Source organism: Phoxinus phoxinus, assembly GCF_949152265.1.
Source record: "Phoxinus phoxinus genome assembly, chromosome: 2".
In the NCBI taxonomy this organism is placed as follows: Eukaryota; Metazoa; Chordata; class Actinopteri; order Cypriniformes; family Leuciscidae; genus Phoxinus; species Phoxinus phoxinus.
This window is the reverse complement of record NC_136877.1, coordinates 52,725,834-52,743,333: the sequence shown is the minus strand read 5'-3', so window position 1 is coordinate 52,743,333 and position 17,500 is coordinate 52,725,834. Positions and strand designations below refer to the sequence as shown.

The 17,500-nt window shown below is 43.2% G+C and overlaps 1 protein-coding gene across 3 annotated transcripts in view; it reads left to right on the top strand.

Annotated features, from left to right (window-relative positions):
- slc12a6 (solute carrier family 12 member 6) overlaps positions 1 to 17,500 on the top strand; it is a 48,196-nt gene that overhangs the window by 21,193 nt on the left and 9,503 nt on the right. For all 3 annotated transcript variants that reach the window (XM_079602223.1, XM_079602222.1, XM_079602221.1), the window contains exons 10-20: positions 5,372 to 5,533; positions 6,160 to 6,258; positions 6,858 to 6,915; positions 8,476 to 8,650; positions 9,919 to 10,037; positions 11,901 to 11,999; positions 12,145 to 12,264; positions 12,831 to 12,935; positions 13,154 to 13,322; positions 14,029 to 14,224; positions 14,352 to 14,521. In XM_079602223.1, coding sequence (XP_079458349.1) covers positions 5,372 to 5,533; positions 6,160 to 6,258; positions 6,858 to 6,915; positions 8,476 to 8,650; positions 9,919 to 10,037; positions 11,901 to 11,999; positions 12,145 to 12,264; positions 12,831 to 12,935; positions 13,154 to 13,322; positions 14,029 to 14,224; positions 14,352 to 14,521 — 1,472 coding nt within the window. The remainder of the gene's footprint in view (positions 1 to 5,371; positions 5,534 to 6,159; positions 6,259 to 6,857; positions 6,916 to 8,475; positions 8,651 to 9,918; positions 10,038 to 11,900; positions 12,000 to 12,144; positions 12,265 to 12,830; positions 12,936 to 13,153; positions 13,323 to 14,028; positions 14,225 to 14,351; positions 14,522 to 17,500) is intronic.

Genomic DNA, 17,500 nt, shown 5'->3' with positions numbered 1-17,500 from the left:
ATAACCGATAATTCTTTATATTTGAAAGCAGATAACCGATAATTCTTTATATTTGAAAGCCGATAATCTTTATATTTGAAAGCCGATAACCGATAATCTTTATATTTGAAAGCCGATAACCGATAATTCTTTATATTTGAAAGATGATAATTCTTTATATTTGAAAGCCGATAACCGATAATCTTTATATTTGAAAGCCGATAACTGATAATCTTTATATTTGAAAGCCGATAACCGATAATCTTTATATTTGAAAGCCGATAACCGATAATCTTTATATTTGAAAGCCGATAACTGATAATCTATATATTTGAAAGCCGATAACCGATAATCTTTATATTTGAAAGCCGATAACCGATAATCTTTATATTTGAAAGCCGATAACCGATAATCTTTATATTTGAAAGCCGATAACCGATGATCTTTATATTTGAAAGCCGATAACTGATAATCTTTATATTTGAAAGCCGATAACTGATAATCTTTATATTTGAAAGCCGATAACCGATAATCTTTATATTTGAAAGCCGATAACCGATGATCTTTATATTTGAAAGCCGATAACCGATGATCTTTATATTTGAAAGCCGATAACTGATAATTTGAAAGCCGATAACTGATAATCTTTATATTTGAAAGCCGATAACCGATAATCTTTATATTTGAAAGCCGATAACCGATGATCTTTATATTTGAAAGCCGATAACCGATAATCTTTATATTTGAAAGCCGATAACCGATAATCTTTATATTTGAAAGCCGATAACCGATGATCTTTATATTTGAAAGCCGATAACTGATAATTTGAAAGCCGATAACTGATAATCTTTATATTTGAATGCCGATAACCGATAATCTTTATATTTGAAAGCCGATAACCGATGATCTTTATATTTGAAAGCCGATAACTGATAATCTTTATATTTGAAAAGCCGATAATGTTTATATTTGAAAGCCGATAACCGATAATCTTTATATTTGAAAGCCGATAACCGATAATCTTTATATTTGAAAGCCGATAACCGATAATTCTTTATATTTGAAAAGCCGATAATCTTTATATTTGAAAGCCGATAACCGATAATCTTTATATTTGAAAGCCGATAACCGATCATCTTTATATTTGAAAGCCGATAACCGATAATTCTTTATATTTGAAAAGCCGATAATGTTTATATTTGAAAGCCGATAATCAATAATTCTTTATATTTGAAAGCCGATAACTGATAATTTGAAAGCCGATAGCCGATAATTCTTTATATTTGAAAGCCGATAACCGATAATCTTTATATTTGAAAGCAGATAACCGATAATTCTTTATATTTGAAAGCCGATAACCGATAATTTGAAAGCCGATAACCGATAATCTTTATATTTGAAAGCCGATAACCGATAATTCTTTATATTTGAAAGCCGATGACCGATAATTGTTTATATTTGAAAGCCGATAACTGATAATTTGAAAGCCGATGACCGATAATTCTTTATAATTGAAAGCCGATAACCGATAATCTTTATATTTGAAAGCAGATAACCGATAATTCTTTATATTTGAAAGCCGATAACCGATAATCTTTATATTTGAAAGCCGATAACCGATAATTCTTTATATTTGAAAGGCTGATAATTCTTTATATTTGAAAGCCGATAACCGATAATCTTTATATTTGAAAGCCGATAACTGATAATCTTTATATTTGAAAGCCGATAACCGATAATCTTTATATTTGAAAGCCGATAACCGATAATCTTTATATTTGAAAGCCATCCATCCATCCATCTTCTTCCGCTTATCCGGGGCCGGGTCGCGGGGGCAGCAGTCTAAGCAGAGATGCCCAGACTTCCCTTTCCCTAGCCACTTCCTCTAGCTCTTCCGGGGGGACACCGAGGCGTTCCCAGGCCAGCCGAGAGACATAGTCTCTCCAGCGTGTCCTAGGTCTTCCCCGGGGTCTCCTCCCGGTGGGACGTGCCCGGAACACCTTCCCGGGAAGGCGTCCAGGAGGCATCCGGAACAGATGCCCAAGCCACCTCAGCTGACCCCTCTCGATGTGGAGGAGCAGCGGCTCTACTCTGAGCTCCTCCCGAGTGACCGAGCTCCTCACCCTATCTCTAAGGGATCGCCCAGCCACCCTGCGGAGAAAGCTCATTTCGGCCGCCTGTATCCGGGATCTTGTCCTTTCGGTCATGACCCAAAGCTCATGACCATAGGTGAGAGTAGGAACGTAGATTGACCGGTAAATCGAGAGCTTCGCCTTGCGGCTCAGCTCTTTCTTCACCACGACAGACCGGTACATCGACCGCATTACTGCGGAAGCTGCACCGATCCGTCTGTCAATCTCCCGTTCCATCCTTCCCTCACTCGTGAACAAGACCCCAAGATACTTGAACTCCTCCACTTGAGGCAGGAACTCTCCACCAACCTGAAGTGAGCAAGCCACCCTTTTCCGACTGAGGACCATGGCCTCGGATTTGGAGGTGCTGATTCTCATCCCAGCCGCTTCACACTCGGCTGCAAACCGTCCCAGTGCATGCTGAAGGTCCTGGTCTGTAGGGGCCAACACGACAACATCATCCGCAAAGAGCAGAGACGAAATCGTGTGGTCCCCGAACCTGACACCCTCCGGCCCCTGGCTGCGCCTAGAAATTCGCAGCCAGGGGGAAAGCCTATTTGAAAGCCGATAACTGATAATCTTTATATTTGAAAGCCGATAACCGATAATCTTTATATTTGAAAGCCGATAACCGATAATCTTTATATTTGAAAGCCATCCATCCATCCATCTTCTTCCGCTTATCCGGGGCCGGGTCGCGGGGGCAGCAGTCTAAGCAGAGATGCCCAGACTTCCCTTTCCCTAGCCACTTCCTCTAGCTCTTCCGGGGGGACACCGAGGCGTTCCCAGGCCAGCCGAGAGACATAGTCTCTCCAGCGTGTCCTAGGTCTTCCCCGGGGTCTCCTCCCGGTGGGACGTGCCCGGAACACCTTCCCGGGAAGGCGTCCAGGAGGCATCCGGAACAGATGCCCAAGCCACCTCAGCTGACCCCTCTCGATGTGGAGGAGCAGCGGCTCTACTCTGAGCTCCTCCCGAGTGACCGAGCTCCTCACCCTATCTCTAAGGGATCGCCCAGCCACCCTGCGGAGAAAGCTCATTTCGGCCGCCTGTATCCGGGATCTTGTCCTTTCGGTCATGACCCAAAGCTCATGACCATAGGTGAGAGTAGGAACGTAGATTGACCGGTAAATCGAGAGCTTCGCCTTGCGGCTCAGCTCTTTCTTCACCACGACAGACCGGTACATCGACCGCATTACTGCGGAAGCTGCACCGATCCGTCTGTCAATCTCCCGTTCCATCCTTCCCTCACTCGTGAACAAGACCCCAAGATACTTGAACTCCTCCACTTGAGGCAGGAACTCTCCACCAACCTGAAGTGAGCAAGCCACCCTTTTCCGACTGAGGACCATGGCCTCGGATTTGGAGGTGCTGATTCTCATCCCAGCCGCTTCACACTCGGCTGCAAACCGTCCCAGTGCATGCTGAAGGTCCTGGTCTGTAGGGGCCAACACGACAACATCATCCGCAAAGAGCAGAGACGAAATCGTGTGGTCCCCGAACCTGACACCCTCCGGCCCCTGGCTGCGCCTAGAAATTCGCAGCCAGGGGGAAAGCCTATTTGAAAGCCGATAACTGATAATCTTTATATTTGAAAGCCGATAACCGATAATCTTTATATTTGAAAGCCGATAACCGATAATCTTTATATTTGAAAGCCGATAACCGATAATCTTTATATTTGAAAGCCGATAACCGATGATCTTTATATTTGAAAGCCGATAACTGATAATCTTTATATTTGAAAGCCGATAACTGATAATCTTTATATTTGAAAGCCGATAACCGATAATCTTTATATTTGAAAGCCGATAACCGATGATCTTTATATTTGAAAGCCGATAACCGATAATCTTTATATTTGAAAGCCGATAACCGATGATCTTTATATTTGAAAGCCGATAACTGATAATTTGAAAGCCGATAACTGATAATCTTTATATTTAAAAGCCGATAACCGATAATCTTTATATTTGAAAGCCGATAACCGATGATCTTTATATTTGAAAGCCGATAACCGATAATCTTTATATTTGAAAGCCGATAACCGATAATCTTTATATTTGAAAGCCGATAACCGATGATCTTTATATTTGAAAGCCGATAACTGATAATTTGAAAGCCGATAACTGATAATCTTTATATTTGAAAGCCGATAACCGATAATCTTTATATTTGAAAGCCGATAACCGATGATCTTTATATTTGAAAGCCGATAACTGATAATCTTTATATTTGAAAAGCCGATAATGTTTATATTTGAAAGCCGATAACCGATAATCTTTATATTTGAAAGCCGATAACCGATAATCTTTATATTTGAAAGCCGATAACCGATAATTCTTTATATTTGAAAAGCCGATAATCTTTATATTTGAAAGCCGATAACCGATAATCTTTATATTTGAAAGCCGATAACCGATCATCTTTATATTTGAAAGCCGATAACCGATAATTCTTTATATTTGAAAAGCCGATAATGTTTATATTTGAAAGCCGATAATCAATAATTCTTTATATTTGAAAGCCGATAACTGATAATTTGAAAGCCGATAGCCGATAATTCTTTATATTTGAAAGCCGATAACCGATAATCTTTATATTTGAAAGCAGATAACCGATAATTCTTTATATTTGAAAGCCGATAACCGATAATTTGAAAGCCGATAACCGATAATCTTTATATTTGAAAGCCGATAACCGATAATTCTTTATATTTGAAAGCCGATGACCGATAATTGTTTATATTTGAAAGCCGATAACTGATAATTTGAAAGCCGATGACCGATAATTCTTTATAATTGAAAGCCGATAACCGATAATCTTTATATTTGAAAGCAGATAACCGATAATTCTTTATATTTGAAAGCCGATAACCGATAATCTTTATATTTGAAAGCCGATAACCGATAATTCTTTATATTTGAAAGCCGATAACCGATAATTCTTTATATTTGAAAGCCGATAACATATACATTTTGAGAGCCAGGTTACAAAGAAAGTCTCACTATGTCCCAATCACATAATTATAATGTTCTCATGATAATTTTATGTAGCCGATATGACAGAACAGTGCGCATCTGAAGAGTCTCAGCTGAAGGAAATATTACATTATGTATCGACTTCAATATATCTGCCAAATTTTCTTATCGTGCCGGTAACGATAACATTGAAATGAACCATATATCGGCCGATACCGATATGGTGGCCGATATATCTTGAGCATCCCTAATTTGAATGTTTTCCCCTTTCCCTGTGCCTAGAGAACCTCTGGAGCTCGTACTCGGCTAAAGGAGACGTTCTGGAGCGCGGCTCCCAGCGCTCCGCCCACTCGCCCGCCGTGTCCAATCACTATCCTTACGTGTTTGCTGACATCACCACCTCCTTCACGCTGTTGGTTGGGATTTTCTTTCCCTCTGTGACGGGTATTCCTGCATTTCTCTTATTTGATCTGTCAATCAAAGGGTGTGTTTATAATAATGCAACAAAATTCGACAATGTTTACATTCTGATTTCCTACATGCATAGCAAACTTGGAGTTATATAATAATTCTAACATTAATATATATTTATTTTATGTATTTAATTAGAATTAATTAACCATAATAGTGTATTTAATATATTAATTGAATTAGATTTAATTGCTTTTATTGTTTAATTATATATTTCATTGTTTAAATTCTGTTTAACATTGGTAATATACATTTAATTTTATGCTATATATTCCATTATATATTTTATTAATCGTTTAAATAAATAAATTCTACGTATTTATGTTAACAGAGTCGATCATAAACTCTGACTGTATCCCACAATGCAATGCGCTCGACTTGACCTTCCATTTCCAGAATGAACTCTGAACTCTCAGCTGTTCTTTTGTGTGTCTCTGAGACCGTTATGTCACATGACAGATCAGATGTGTGCTCATGTGACCACAGTGATGTTCATCAGATCAGATGTGTGGTCATGTGACCGCACTGATGTTCATCATATCCTCTGAGTGGTCATGTGACCGCACTTCTCTCTCTCTGTGTGACTGTGTGTGTGTCAGGAATCATGGCGGGCTCGAACCGTTCTGGAGATCTGAAAGACGCTCAGCGCTCGATTCCCATCGGCACAATTCTGGCCATCCTCACCACATCCCTCGTGTGTATCCTTAAACACACACACACACAATTTGTTTTGATTGCATTTATTTAAAAAAAAAAAAATTTAATTGATCATTTGATCGTCTGATAATTTTTTGTCATTGAATATAAGTATTTTAATATTATTTATAAACAAATGTATGTATATTATTTATAATAATTAATAATATTTTTATATATGTATTGATAATGTATATTATATTTTTTTATAGTTATTTAAACTTAAAATTTGTATTATTAAATTACGGTAATAATTAGCTTTTCATCAAGACAGGCCGAGTGCTTATTCATAACAGCCCATATTACAATATTTGAAGTTAATATTTCAGTAATTGAACAACACATTTACACGGTCTTATATGATTCTTATTTGATATCGTATACATATTTTATTTTTAGTGAGGGTTTTCTTTTTATTGTGTTTATTTTACATTTTTTAATGTATTATTAAAATGATTAATTTTGAATTATTTTAATTTTTATTTTAACCGTACATTTTTTTAAAAGTATTATTTATAAACAAATGTCATATAATATAAGTTGAATGTAAGAATAATGATGTAATGTCTGAGCATGTGATGTTCCTGAGCGGCGCTGCCAGACCTGAGCTGTGTCCTGCTGTTCGGCTGCTGTGTGGAGGGCGTGGTCCTGCGAGACAAGTGCGTCCCCTCCTCCTCACCCGTCCGGCTCTCTCCACGACTGCGGAGTGGGGCTGGGCAGCGACTCTCACATTAATCTTTTACGCTAGTGCATCGCTAGTGCTAATGTACACACGCACCGCACATAACAAGAGTTAATACACAGGGTTGTGGCTCTGCATTTATTTTTATTAATGAACCTGTAAACTTCACTTGTAAACTTGTGTTCACTGCTCTTTTATTAACTTAGGCTTTGTATTAAATCTGCATTCATCGAGTCGGGAATCGAAATCAAAAATTCAAATTCGAATCGAAATCGATACCCAGCCCTAATGCCGGTGTGTGTGTGTGTGTGTGTGTGTGTGTGTGTGTAAAGCTGTCGTCCTCTGACCGATGCCGATGCGTGTGTGTGTGTGTGTGTGTAAAGCTGTCGTCCTCTGACCGATGCCGATGCGTGTGTGTGTGTGTGTGTGTGTGTGTGTGTGTGTGTGTGTGTAAAGCTGTCGTCCTCTGACCGATGCGTGTGTGTGTGTGTGTGTGTGTGTGTGTGTGTAAAGCTGTCGTCCTCTGACCGATGCCGATGCGTGTGTGTGTGTGTGTGTGTAAAGCTGTCGTCCTCTGACCGATGCCGATGCGTGTGTGTGTGTGTGTGTGTGTGTGTGTGTGTGTAAAGCTGTCGTCCTCTGACCGATGCGTGTGTGTGTGTGTGTGTGTGTGTGTGTAAAGCTGTCGTCCTCTGACCAATGCCGATGTGTGTGTGTGTGTAAAGCTGTCGTCCTCTGACCGATGCGTGTGTGTGTGTGTAAAGCTGTCGTCCTCTGACTGATGCCGATGCGTGTGTGTGTGTGTAAAGCTGTCGTCCTCTGACCGATGCCGATGCGTGTGTGTGTGTGTGTAAAGCTGTCGTCCTCTGACTGATGCCGATGCGTGTGTGTGTGTGTAAAGCTGTCGTCCTCTGACCGATGCCGATGCGTGTGTGTGTGTGTGTAAAGCTGTCGTCCTCTGACCGATGCCGATGCGTGTGTGTGTGTAAAGCTGTCGTCCTCTGACCGATGCCGATGCGTGTGTGTGTGTGTGTGTGTAAAGCTGTCGTCCTCTGACCGATGCCGATGCGTGTGTGTGTGTGTGTGTAAAGCTGTCGTCCTCTGACCGATGCCGATGCGTGTGTGTGTGTGTGTGTAAAGCTGTCGTCCTCTGACCGATGCGTGTGTGTGTGTGTGTGTAAAGCTGTCGTCCTCTGACCGATGCCGATGCGTGTGTGTGTGTGTAAAGCTGTCGTCCTCTGACCGATGCCGATGCGTGTGTGTGTGTGTAAAGCTGTCGTCCTCTGACCGATGCCGATGCGTGTGTGTGTGTGTGTGTGTAAAGCTGTCGTCCTCTGACCGATGCCGATGTGTGTGTGTGTGTGTAAAGCTGTCGTCCTCTGACCGATGCCGATGCGTGTGTGTGTGTGTGTGTAAAGCTGTCGTCCTCTGACCGATGCCGATGCGTGTGTGTGTGTGTGTGTAAAGCTGTCGTCCTCTGACCGATGCCGATGTGTGTGAGTGTGTTGTAAAGCTGTCGTCCTCTGACCGCCTGCAGGTTTGGAGACTCGGTGAAAGGGAATCTGGTGGTCGGCACGCTCTCCTGGCCGTCGCCGTGGGTGATTGTGATTGGCTCGTTCTTCTCCACATGTGGCGCTGGCCTCCAATCACTGACCGGCGCTCCTCGACTCCTGCAGGCCATCGCTAAAGACAACATCATTCCCTTCCTGAGGGTGAGGCTACACACACACACACCTGTGACTACACACACCTGTGACTACACACACACACACATCTGAGACTACACATACACACACACACACACACACACACACCTGAGACTACACACACACACCTGAGACTACACACACACACCTGAGACTACACACACACACCTGTGACTACACACACACACACCTGTGACTACACCCACACACACACACACACACACACACACACACACCTGTGACTACACACACACACCTGAGACTACACACACACACACCTGAGACTACACACACACACACACACACACCTGAGACTACACACACACACCTGAGACTACACACACACACACACCTGAGACTACACACACACACCTGAGACTACACACACACCTGAGACTACACACACACCTGTGACTACACACACACACACCTGTGACTACACACACACACCTGAGACTACACACACACCTGTGACTACACACACACACACACACCTGAGACTACACACACACACCTGTGACTACACACACACCTGTGACTACACACACACACACACCTGAGACTACACACACACACCTGTGACTACACACACACACACACACACCTGAGACTACACACACACACCTGAGACTACACACACACACCTGAGACTACACACACACACACCTGAGACTACACACACACACACACACCTGAGACTACACACACACCTGTGACTACACACACACCTGTGACTACACACACACACACACACACCTGTGACTACACACACACACACACACACCTGTGACTACACACACACACACACACACACACACACACCTGTGACTACACACACACACCTGAGACTACACACACACACCTGAGACTACACACACACACACCTGAGACTACACACACACCTGAGACTACACACACACACCTGAGACTACACACACACACACACACACACCTGAGACTACACACACACACACACACACACACACACCTGAGACTATACACACACACCTGAGACTACACACACACACCTGAGACTACACACACACACCTGAGACTACACACACACCTGTAACTACACACACACCTGTAACTACACACACACACACACACACACCTGAGACTACATACACACACACACACACACACACACACCTGAGACTACACACACACACCTGAGACGCTCTTTTTTATAGATATACCTCCGAGTGTGAGTTTGGTGTGTGTTTGGTGTTCAGTGTGTGTGTGTGTGTGTGTGTGTGTGTGTGTGTGCGCAGGTGTTCGGTCACGGGAAGGCTAATGGAGAACCCACATGGGCTCTTCTTCTGACTGCGGTTCTGGCTGAGCTGGGGATCCTGATCGCGTCGCTGGACCTCGTCGCTCCAATCCTGTCCATGCAAGTCATCCATGAAGTCTTCACTATTATTACAGAAGCTGCGGATGATCCTGCTGTAGTTCTGTGCGTTCGTATATTACAGAAGCTGCGGATGATCCTGCTGTAGTTCTGTGCGTTCGTATTATTACCGTGCTTTCCGGACTGAGAGTTGCTCTGGTCTCAGACTATAAGTCGCATCAGTCCAAAAATGCGTCACGAAGAGGAAGAAAACATATATAAGTCGCACTGGACTATAAGTCGCATTTATTTAGAAATTTATTTCACAAAATCCAAGACCAAGAACAGACATTTAATCTGGAAAGGTTACTCAGCTCCACAACAGCACACAGAACAGCAGGTGTCCGGTGTGTTAGCGTCACACAGGGTTTCCCGCGGCACTGTGTCCGCCTAAGCAACACACGCCTGCCGCCTTAACTACGGTGTCAAAACAATGTATATGAGCGATATCCGCCGTGTTGCTCTGTCCTGTGTAGAGCTCAGATTCTCTGCCGAGCCGATATTTCCCGCCGCTATACTCGGGCCGGTGATCTAGAGACGTGCGGCGCGGGACTAGATGTGACGGCCGAGCGCGGGCGCGGGCGGTAACGCACTCACTCTGTGTGTGCGGCTGCGGGAGAATAACACGATTAAATATAAATATCTATGAATAAAACATATAAAAACGAATAAATTGTTATTCATCTGTTGCAGAAAAGCAACAAGAACAACTAAAACACAATAGAAACGATTTACTGGCCAGAGTTTCTGTTTGTAACATGTTTGCAGCGTTGAGCGATGTAGCCAATCACAGACGTGTGTTGATTTCTGGAACACAATGGCCAATCAGAAGCATTTAAGAGAGAATCCCCTCACCGCTCAAACTGACTTTCTGTTCAGTGATGAAATCTGCATGCTGGCAAATCCTCGGATTATAAAAGATATTATGAAAGATTGATTCTGCCGTCAGCTTCATTGATAATAACAGAGATGTGTGAGATCGCGATGAACTGATGTCAGCTTTATAGGAATTATTAAGAGCGCACGTTCAGTCATGGCAAACCGTGCACGCAGCCTGCTCGCTTTATGTTAAATTACCAGTGGATTGTGAATGTTAATGATTTAATAACAAATCATTTATCAGGAGCATTCATGCTGATGTGTGTGGCGACACGTAGGCTAACACAAAGTTACGTTACACCTTAACTAACACATGTTCTGTGGGAAACCCTACACAACAGCATAAAGAACATATCCCTGAGGCTGAATAGACTAAACTAACATTAGCCAGCGAGTCCAGCAAGTCACCGGTCAGCAAGTTCACCAAGCTCCCGATCTCACTCCTCAACACTGAATACATTGAGTTCTTCCTCGGTGTCGCTTCTGAACGACTCCGCTAACTAGAGCGCCCTCTCGCGGCTGCAGACGGTAATGTTTTCTCTTGGTTCATCTCAGTCCGTATTAATTAATGTTGATATATAAGTCGCACCTGACTATAAGTCGCAGGACCAGCAAAACTATGGAAAACTGTGTGACTTATAGTCCGGAAAATACGGTAATCGCTCGAGTCTCTGGCAGCCCATAGAAGCGCTTGTGGGAGAGAGATACACTGATAGAGGACAGTCCGAACATGAACCACAGTTTGTTATGGATAATAAAGTTATGGAATTCAAATGTATTCGTCAAACTGTTCTCAAATAACGTACGAGCGGATTCGATGAAGAGCGCGCCTAAATGACCTTGAGGCTATATCTCTGAAGGATTGTGTCTGTTAGTGCTCTGAGTTATCGTGACTTCTTTGTGCTTGGCCTCTTCATGGCTGCTTGTAGCATAATATATATTTAATTGTAAATATGCTTTATTGATTTGATGTGTGTGTGTCGGCAGGTTTTTCCTGATGTGTTATCTGTTCGTGAACCTGGCCTGCGCTCTGCAGACGCTGCTCAGAACGCCCAACTGGAGACCGCGGTTCTCATACTACCACTGGTGCGGCACACACACACACACACACACACACACACACACACACACACGCACACACTCACACACACACACACACACACAGACACACACACGTCATCTTACACACACTCCGCAGGCATCTGTTGATGTCATTTCCTGTCACCCTCAGGGCGTTGTCGTTTCTAGGGATGGTGATCTGTCTGGCTCTCATGTTCATATCGTCATGGTACTACGCTATCGTCGCCATGGTGATAGCCGGAATGATCTACAAATACATTGAGTACCACGGGTACGTCGTGAGTGTGTGTGTGTGTAAGTGCATGGTTATGTTTGTGATTGTGTGAGTGTGTGTGTGTGATTGTGCTTGTGTGTGTGTGTGAGTGAGTGTGTGCGTCTGTGTGAGTGAGTTTGTGAGTGTGTATGTGCATGAGTGTGTGTGTGTGTGTGTGTGTGTGTGTGTGTGTGTGTGTGTGTGTGTGTGTGTGTGTGTGATTGTGTCTGAGTGTGAGTGTGAGTGTGAGTGTGTGTGTGTGTGTGTGTGTGTGTGTGTGTGTGTGTGTGTGTGTGTGTGTGTGTGAGTGAGTGTGAGTGTGAGTGTGAGTGTGTGTGTGTGTGTGTGTGTGTGTGTGTGTGTGTGAAACCGCAGGGAGCCTTAGATAGCCAGTTCATAAGAACTAATAATGTTTGGGGAAATTATTTGTTAATCGCACTAAAACCACATCGAGATTCTATTTTGCTGAATCGTTCAGCACTAGTGCACTGTCTCGCTGTCTAAATAGGCAGCATCCTAACTGATGTGTTCACTGACCTTCAGCATCATTGTGTGTGTGTGTGTGTGTGTGTGTGTGTGTTCAGAGCAGAGAAGGAGTGGGGCGACGGCATCAGAGGTCTGTCTCTCAGCGCGGCTCGCTTCGCTCTGCTCCGGCTGGAGGAAGGACCGCCACACACCAAGAACTGGAGGTACACACACACACACACACACACACCAGTAGGACTGTGAAAGAATGATTCAATGACTCAGACACATGCAGACAGACACACATGCAGAAATCAGCATAATGGTGAAATATATATTAGTAATATATTATAAATATGCATTTTAATGGTCGGAGATGAGACGTCCTGAAATCAAAGAACAGTTTTCACTCATAATGTGTGTGTGTGTGTGTGTGTCTCAGGCCGCAGCTGCTGGTGTTGCTGAAGCTCGACGAAGACGCCCACGTCAAATCTCCGCGTCTGCTGACGTTCGCGTCTCAGCTGAAAGCAGGGAAAGGCCTGACCATCGTGGGAACCGTCATCCCGGGGAACTTCCTGCAGACCTACGGCGAGGCTCTGGCTGCGGAGCAGGTTTGTCCACGCTCTCCGAGTGCGTCACGGGGGAATGTGCACGCTTCTTACAGAGGACATGTACCGCTTTATCCCATGTCCATGTTCCTGCACTCCTGAGACGCCTCCACTGGAGTCTCGAGTTTCTTCCGGGAGCAAACACGTCACAATATTCCTCATTATAATAATTCATACACAGAATAAAGGGGCGGGGCCTGGTTGAGTTAGTTAGTAGTGTGTTAAACTGGCGGTTATGGTAATTAGGGGCGGGACATTTCCCAAACACACTCACAACACACTGCTCAAGCCGACCATTTAGAGCACAGTGTGCTTTTCAGAAGGAGGGGCTTCATAGAGACAGGAAGTAGACAGAGCGTTACTGACAGACTGGGAAGAGAGGAGCCGCAACAATGGAGAATATGAGGAGAATAATCAACATTTCTGTTCTAATAGAAAACAAGACTTATCTTATCTTATCTTTTGGGTTGTGTGACTCAAATTAATTGACATTAAATTACAAAAATTTTAGCTAATTGTGATTTTGTCCATTTCTGAAGTGCATAGCTCAGACAGTCACCTCTGATCACTGTAAATTATAATGTGGACTCCTGCATTTTCTGTAAAGCTGCTTTGAAATGATGTGTATTGTGAAACGCGCTTTACAAATAAACGAGAATTGAATTGGATTCCTGATGTAAGCGTGAGCAAACGTCTCTGTTCCTCTCAGACTCTCAGGCATCTGATGGAGAAGGAGCGCGTCAAGGGGTTCGTCCACTGCATCGTGGCCCAGAAGCCCCGCGAGGGCATCAGTCACATGATCCAGTCGAGCGGGCTGGGCGGCATGAGGCACAACACTGTGGTCATGGGCTGGCCGCTCGCCTGGAGACAGAGCGAAGACCCGCAGAGCTGGAAAACCTTCATCAGTGAGTGTCTTCCCATCACACCTGCACAAACCAATCAGAGCAGAGCCGCTCTCAGAGAGGCGGGGCTTAGAGAGACCCTGTGTTTTTTGAGGACGTTCTCTCAGTCTCTCTCTCTCTCCTGGTTTAGACACGGTGCGCGTCACCACGACGGCTCATCTGGCTCTGCTGGTGCCCAAAAACATCTCTCTGTTCCCGAGCAACAGCGAGCCGTGCACCGAGGGCTTCATCGACGTGTGGTGGATCGTGCATGACGGAGGGATGCTGATGCTTCTGCCCTTCCTGCTCAGGCAACACAAGGTGTGTGTGTGTGTGTGTATCCTGTTTTACAATACAAATACCTAAACATCTTTATTCAGCTTTAGTCCCCCTGTGAAGGCCTGGTTCCCTTTACCTCTAGATAACACGTTGTCAAAATAATTCCAGGTCACATGGACACGCGGACGCAATAAATAATTCTGCTGTATAGGAATGGCGAAAACTAAAAAAATTCTTGACCGACCACCGAGCCTCATTAGCCGGTTGAAACCGGTTAACCGATTAGTTTAAAATATGCTACGCTATTTGAAATAACAGCCATTTCGAGCCGCGCCTGCAATTTCACAACTCTGTCGCATCTCTCCGCCGCTCTGCCTCCCGCTCACACACACACACACACACACACACACACACACACGGCGCCGGACAAATGGCTCCTTAGTTTCGAAATGGTTTGGGTACAAGGTGATCGCGTTAAAAATAAAGGCGTTTGTCTAGCGTTAGAAGCTCATTTGAAACATTGCCGCGGCTCATTTCAGAAAATGACAGCTCCGAACCGAAGAGACGCCGCTTTAGTTTGAGGTAGTGCTAACAATAATAAAGAAAGATGATGATCATCATCACCTTATCTGTTACCACTGAAATGTATTTGTAATGTATTTTCATATTTAAGCACTGTATCACACAAGTTGCAGCTTACGTTACATCTGTGTCATTCTGTTTGGTGAAATGGTCCCACACACACTACTCTTCTCTGCACGCTTCCTCCTGTCGTCTGCCCTGGTTCTAACCTCGAGTGTGTTAGCCTGTAGCCTTTACTTTCTGCAAACCTTGTGAGCGCGCGAACCCAAACGCTGTGACCTCGCGCCGAATGTTTTTATTGGTTTATTAAGTACAAACGGGCGAGTTATGAAAGATTGAGTGAGAGGGATTTGTTCACTTCACACAAAAAGATATTGGAATGAGATGCTAACTGTAGTAGCGTTTTGTCCACTGTCTATAATAGACTAATTTAGAGATCACTTTTTTTTTATTTTTTTTACCGACTGCCGAAAACTTTGATCGGTTAACGTTGATACGGTCAACCATCGGTCAAACGGTCATCGGTTAACATCCCTACTGCTGTATACATTTTTAAGGCCAGACAAGTCATTTGTTGAGGTCGATTTCTAGAGAAAGACTACACGCCTGCGCACACATAAATATATATTAGGGCTGTCCGTTAAAACGCGTTATTAATGGCGTTAACGCAAACCCATTTTAACAGCGTAAATATTTTTAGCTCGAGATTAACGCCTAGCAAACTTTGTCGTTTTTTTCACATGCTTTTGCAACAACTAGTAACGTTATTAAAACTACAACACCACACCGGATCTAGACCAGAAACAAAACAACAGCACGCCGCGCACACTTGTTTGGGCTTGTGATGCGAACCGGCCAAAGAGTGGACGAGAAGCGCAGCGCCGAGCCGCGTCTAGCACAACTCGTATCGCACATCGGACGCGCACTTTCTCAGTTTATGGCCAGCAATAAAAACGGCGAATGGCGCCGCCGGTGTGTGTACACTCATAGAGAATGTGTTCGAATTTTAAATACGAGGCGTTTCGCTTCTCGTCCGGTGTGCGACCCCCTTTACCATTATGTTTTGAGTGGATGAATGATGAGCGCGAGATGCTGAAATGGATGCCAATAAGATTCTGAATGGAAAGTTTACTTTTAAAAAGTTGCCAAATTATTCAATTGAGAAGACCAAAGTGGTCTGTGTGTTGTGTCGTTGTGAATTGAGCTGTCATCGCTGCACGTCCAGTCTAAAATGGCCAAGCACACTCACCGCTGATGCGAATTCTCCGCCCACTCGTCATTATGAGTAGCGTTACCTCGTCAGTATTTCTTTCACCCTTTTATTGATGGACAGTGTTACATTGTGTGAGAGATTATTTGCTCCAAGTGAGAATGTTAGTGTGAAATTGAACACAGTATATGTTGTTTTCAATAAAAAACATTTTCACAAAGCAAGCCGATCCACTTTTCCATGTTGATAAGAGCATTAAAATGAGAAAAAATAATGGGACAAAAAGAAATCAAGAGACATTTAAAATAGATAAAAATGTGCGATTAATAGCAAGTTAACTATGACATTAATGTGATTAATCGCGAGTTAACTATCACATTAATGCGATTAATCGCGGGTTAACTGGCATTAATGCGATTAATCGCGAGTTAACTATGGCATTAATGCGATTAATCGCGAGTTAACTATCACATTAATGTGATTAATCGCGAGTTAACTATGACATTAATGCGATTAATCGTGAGTTAACTATGACATTAATGTGATTAATCGCGAGTTAACTATCACATTAATGCGATTTATCGCGAGTTAACTATGGCATTAATGTGATTAATCGTGAGTTAACTATGGCATTAATGTGATTAATCGCGAGTTAATTATCACATTAATGTGATTAATCGTGGGTTAACTGGCATTAATGTGATTAATCGCGAGTTAACTATGGCATTAATGCGATTAATCGCGAGTTAACTATGACATTAATGCGATTAATCGTGAGTTAACTATGACATTAATCGCGAGTTAACTATGACATTAATGTGATTAATCGCGAGTTAACTATGACATTAATGCGATTAATCACAAGTTATGTATGACAGTAATGTGATTAATCGCGAGCTAACTTTGACATTAATGCGATTAATCGCGAGTTAATTATGACATTAATGCGATTAATCGTGAGTTAACTATGATATTAATGTGATTAATCACGAGTTAACTATGACAGTAATGTGATTAATCGCGAGCTAACTTTGACATTAATGCGATTAATCGCGAGTTAATTATGACATTAATGCGATTAATCGTGAGTTAACTATGATATTAATGTGATTAATCGCGATTAAATATTTTAATCGTTTGACAGCCCTAATATATATATTCAAACGCACATACCTATAGACTGAACACGTAACACGCATGTGCACGCCGTCTGCGCTTTCACAGGTTTG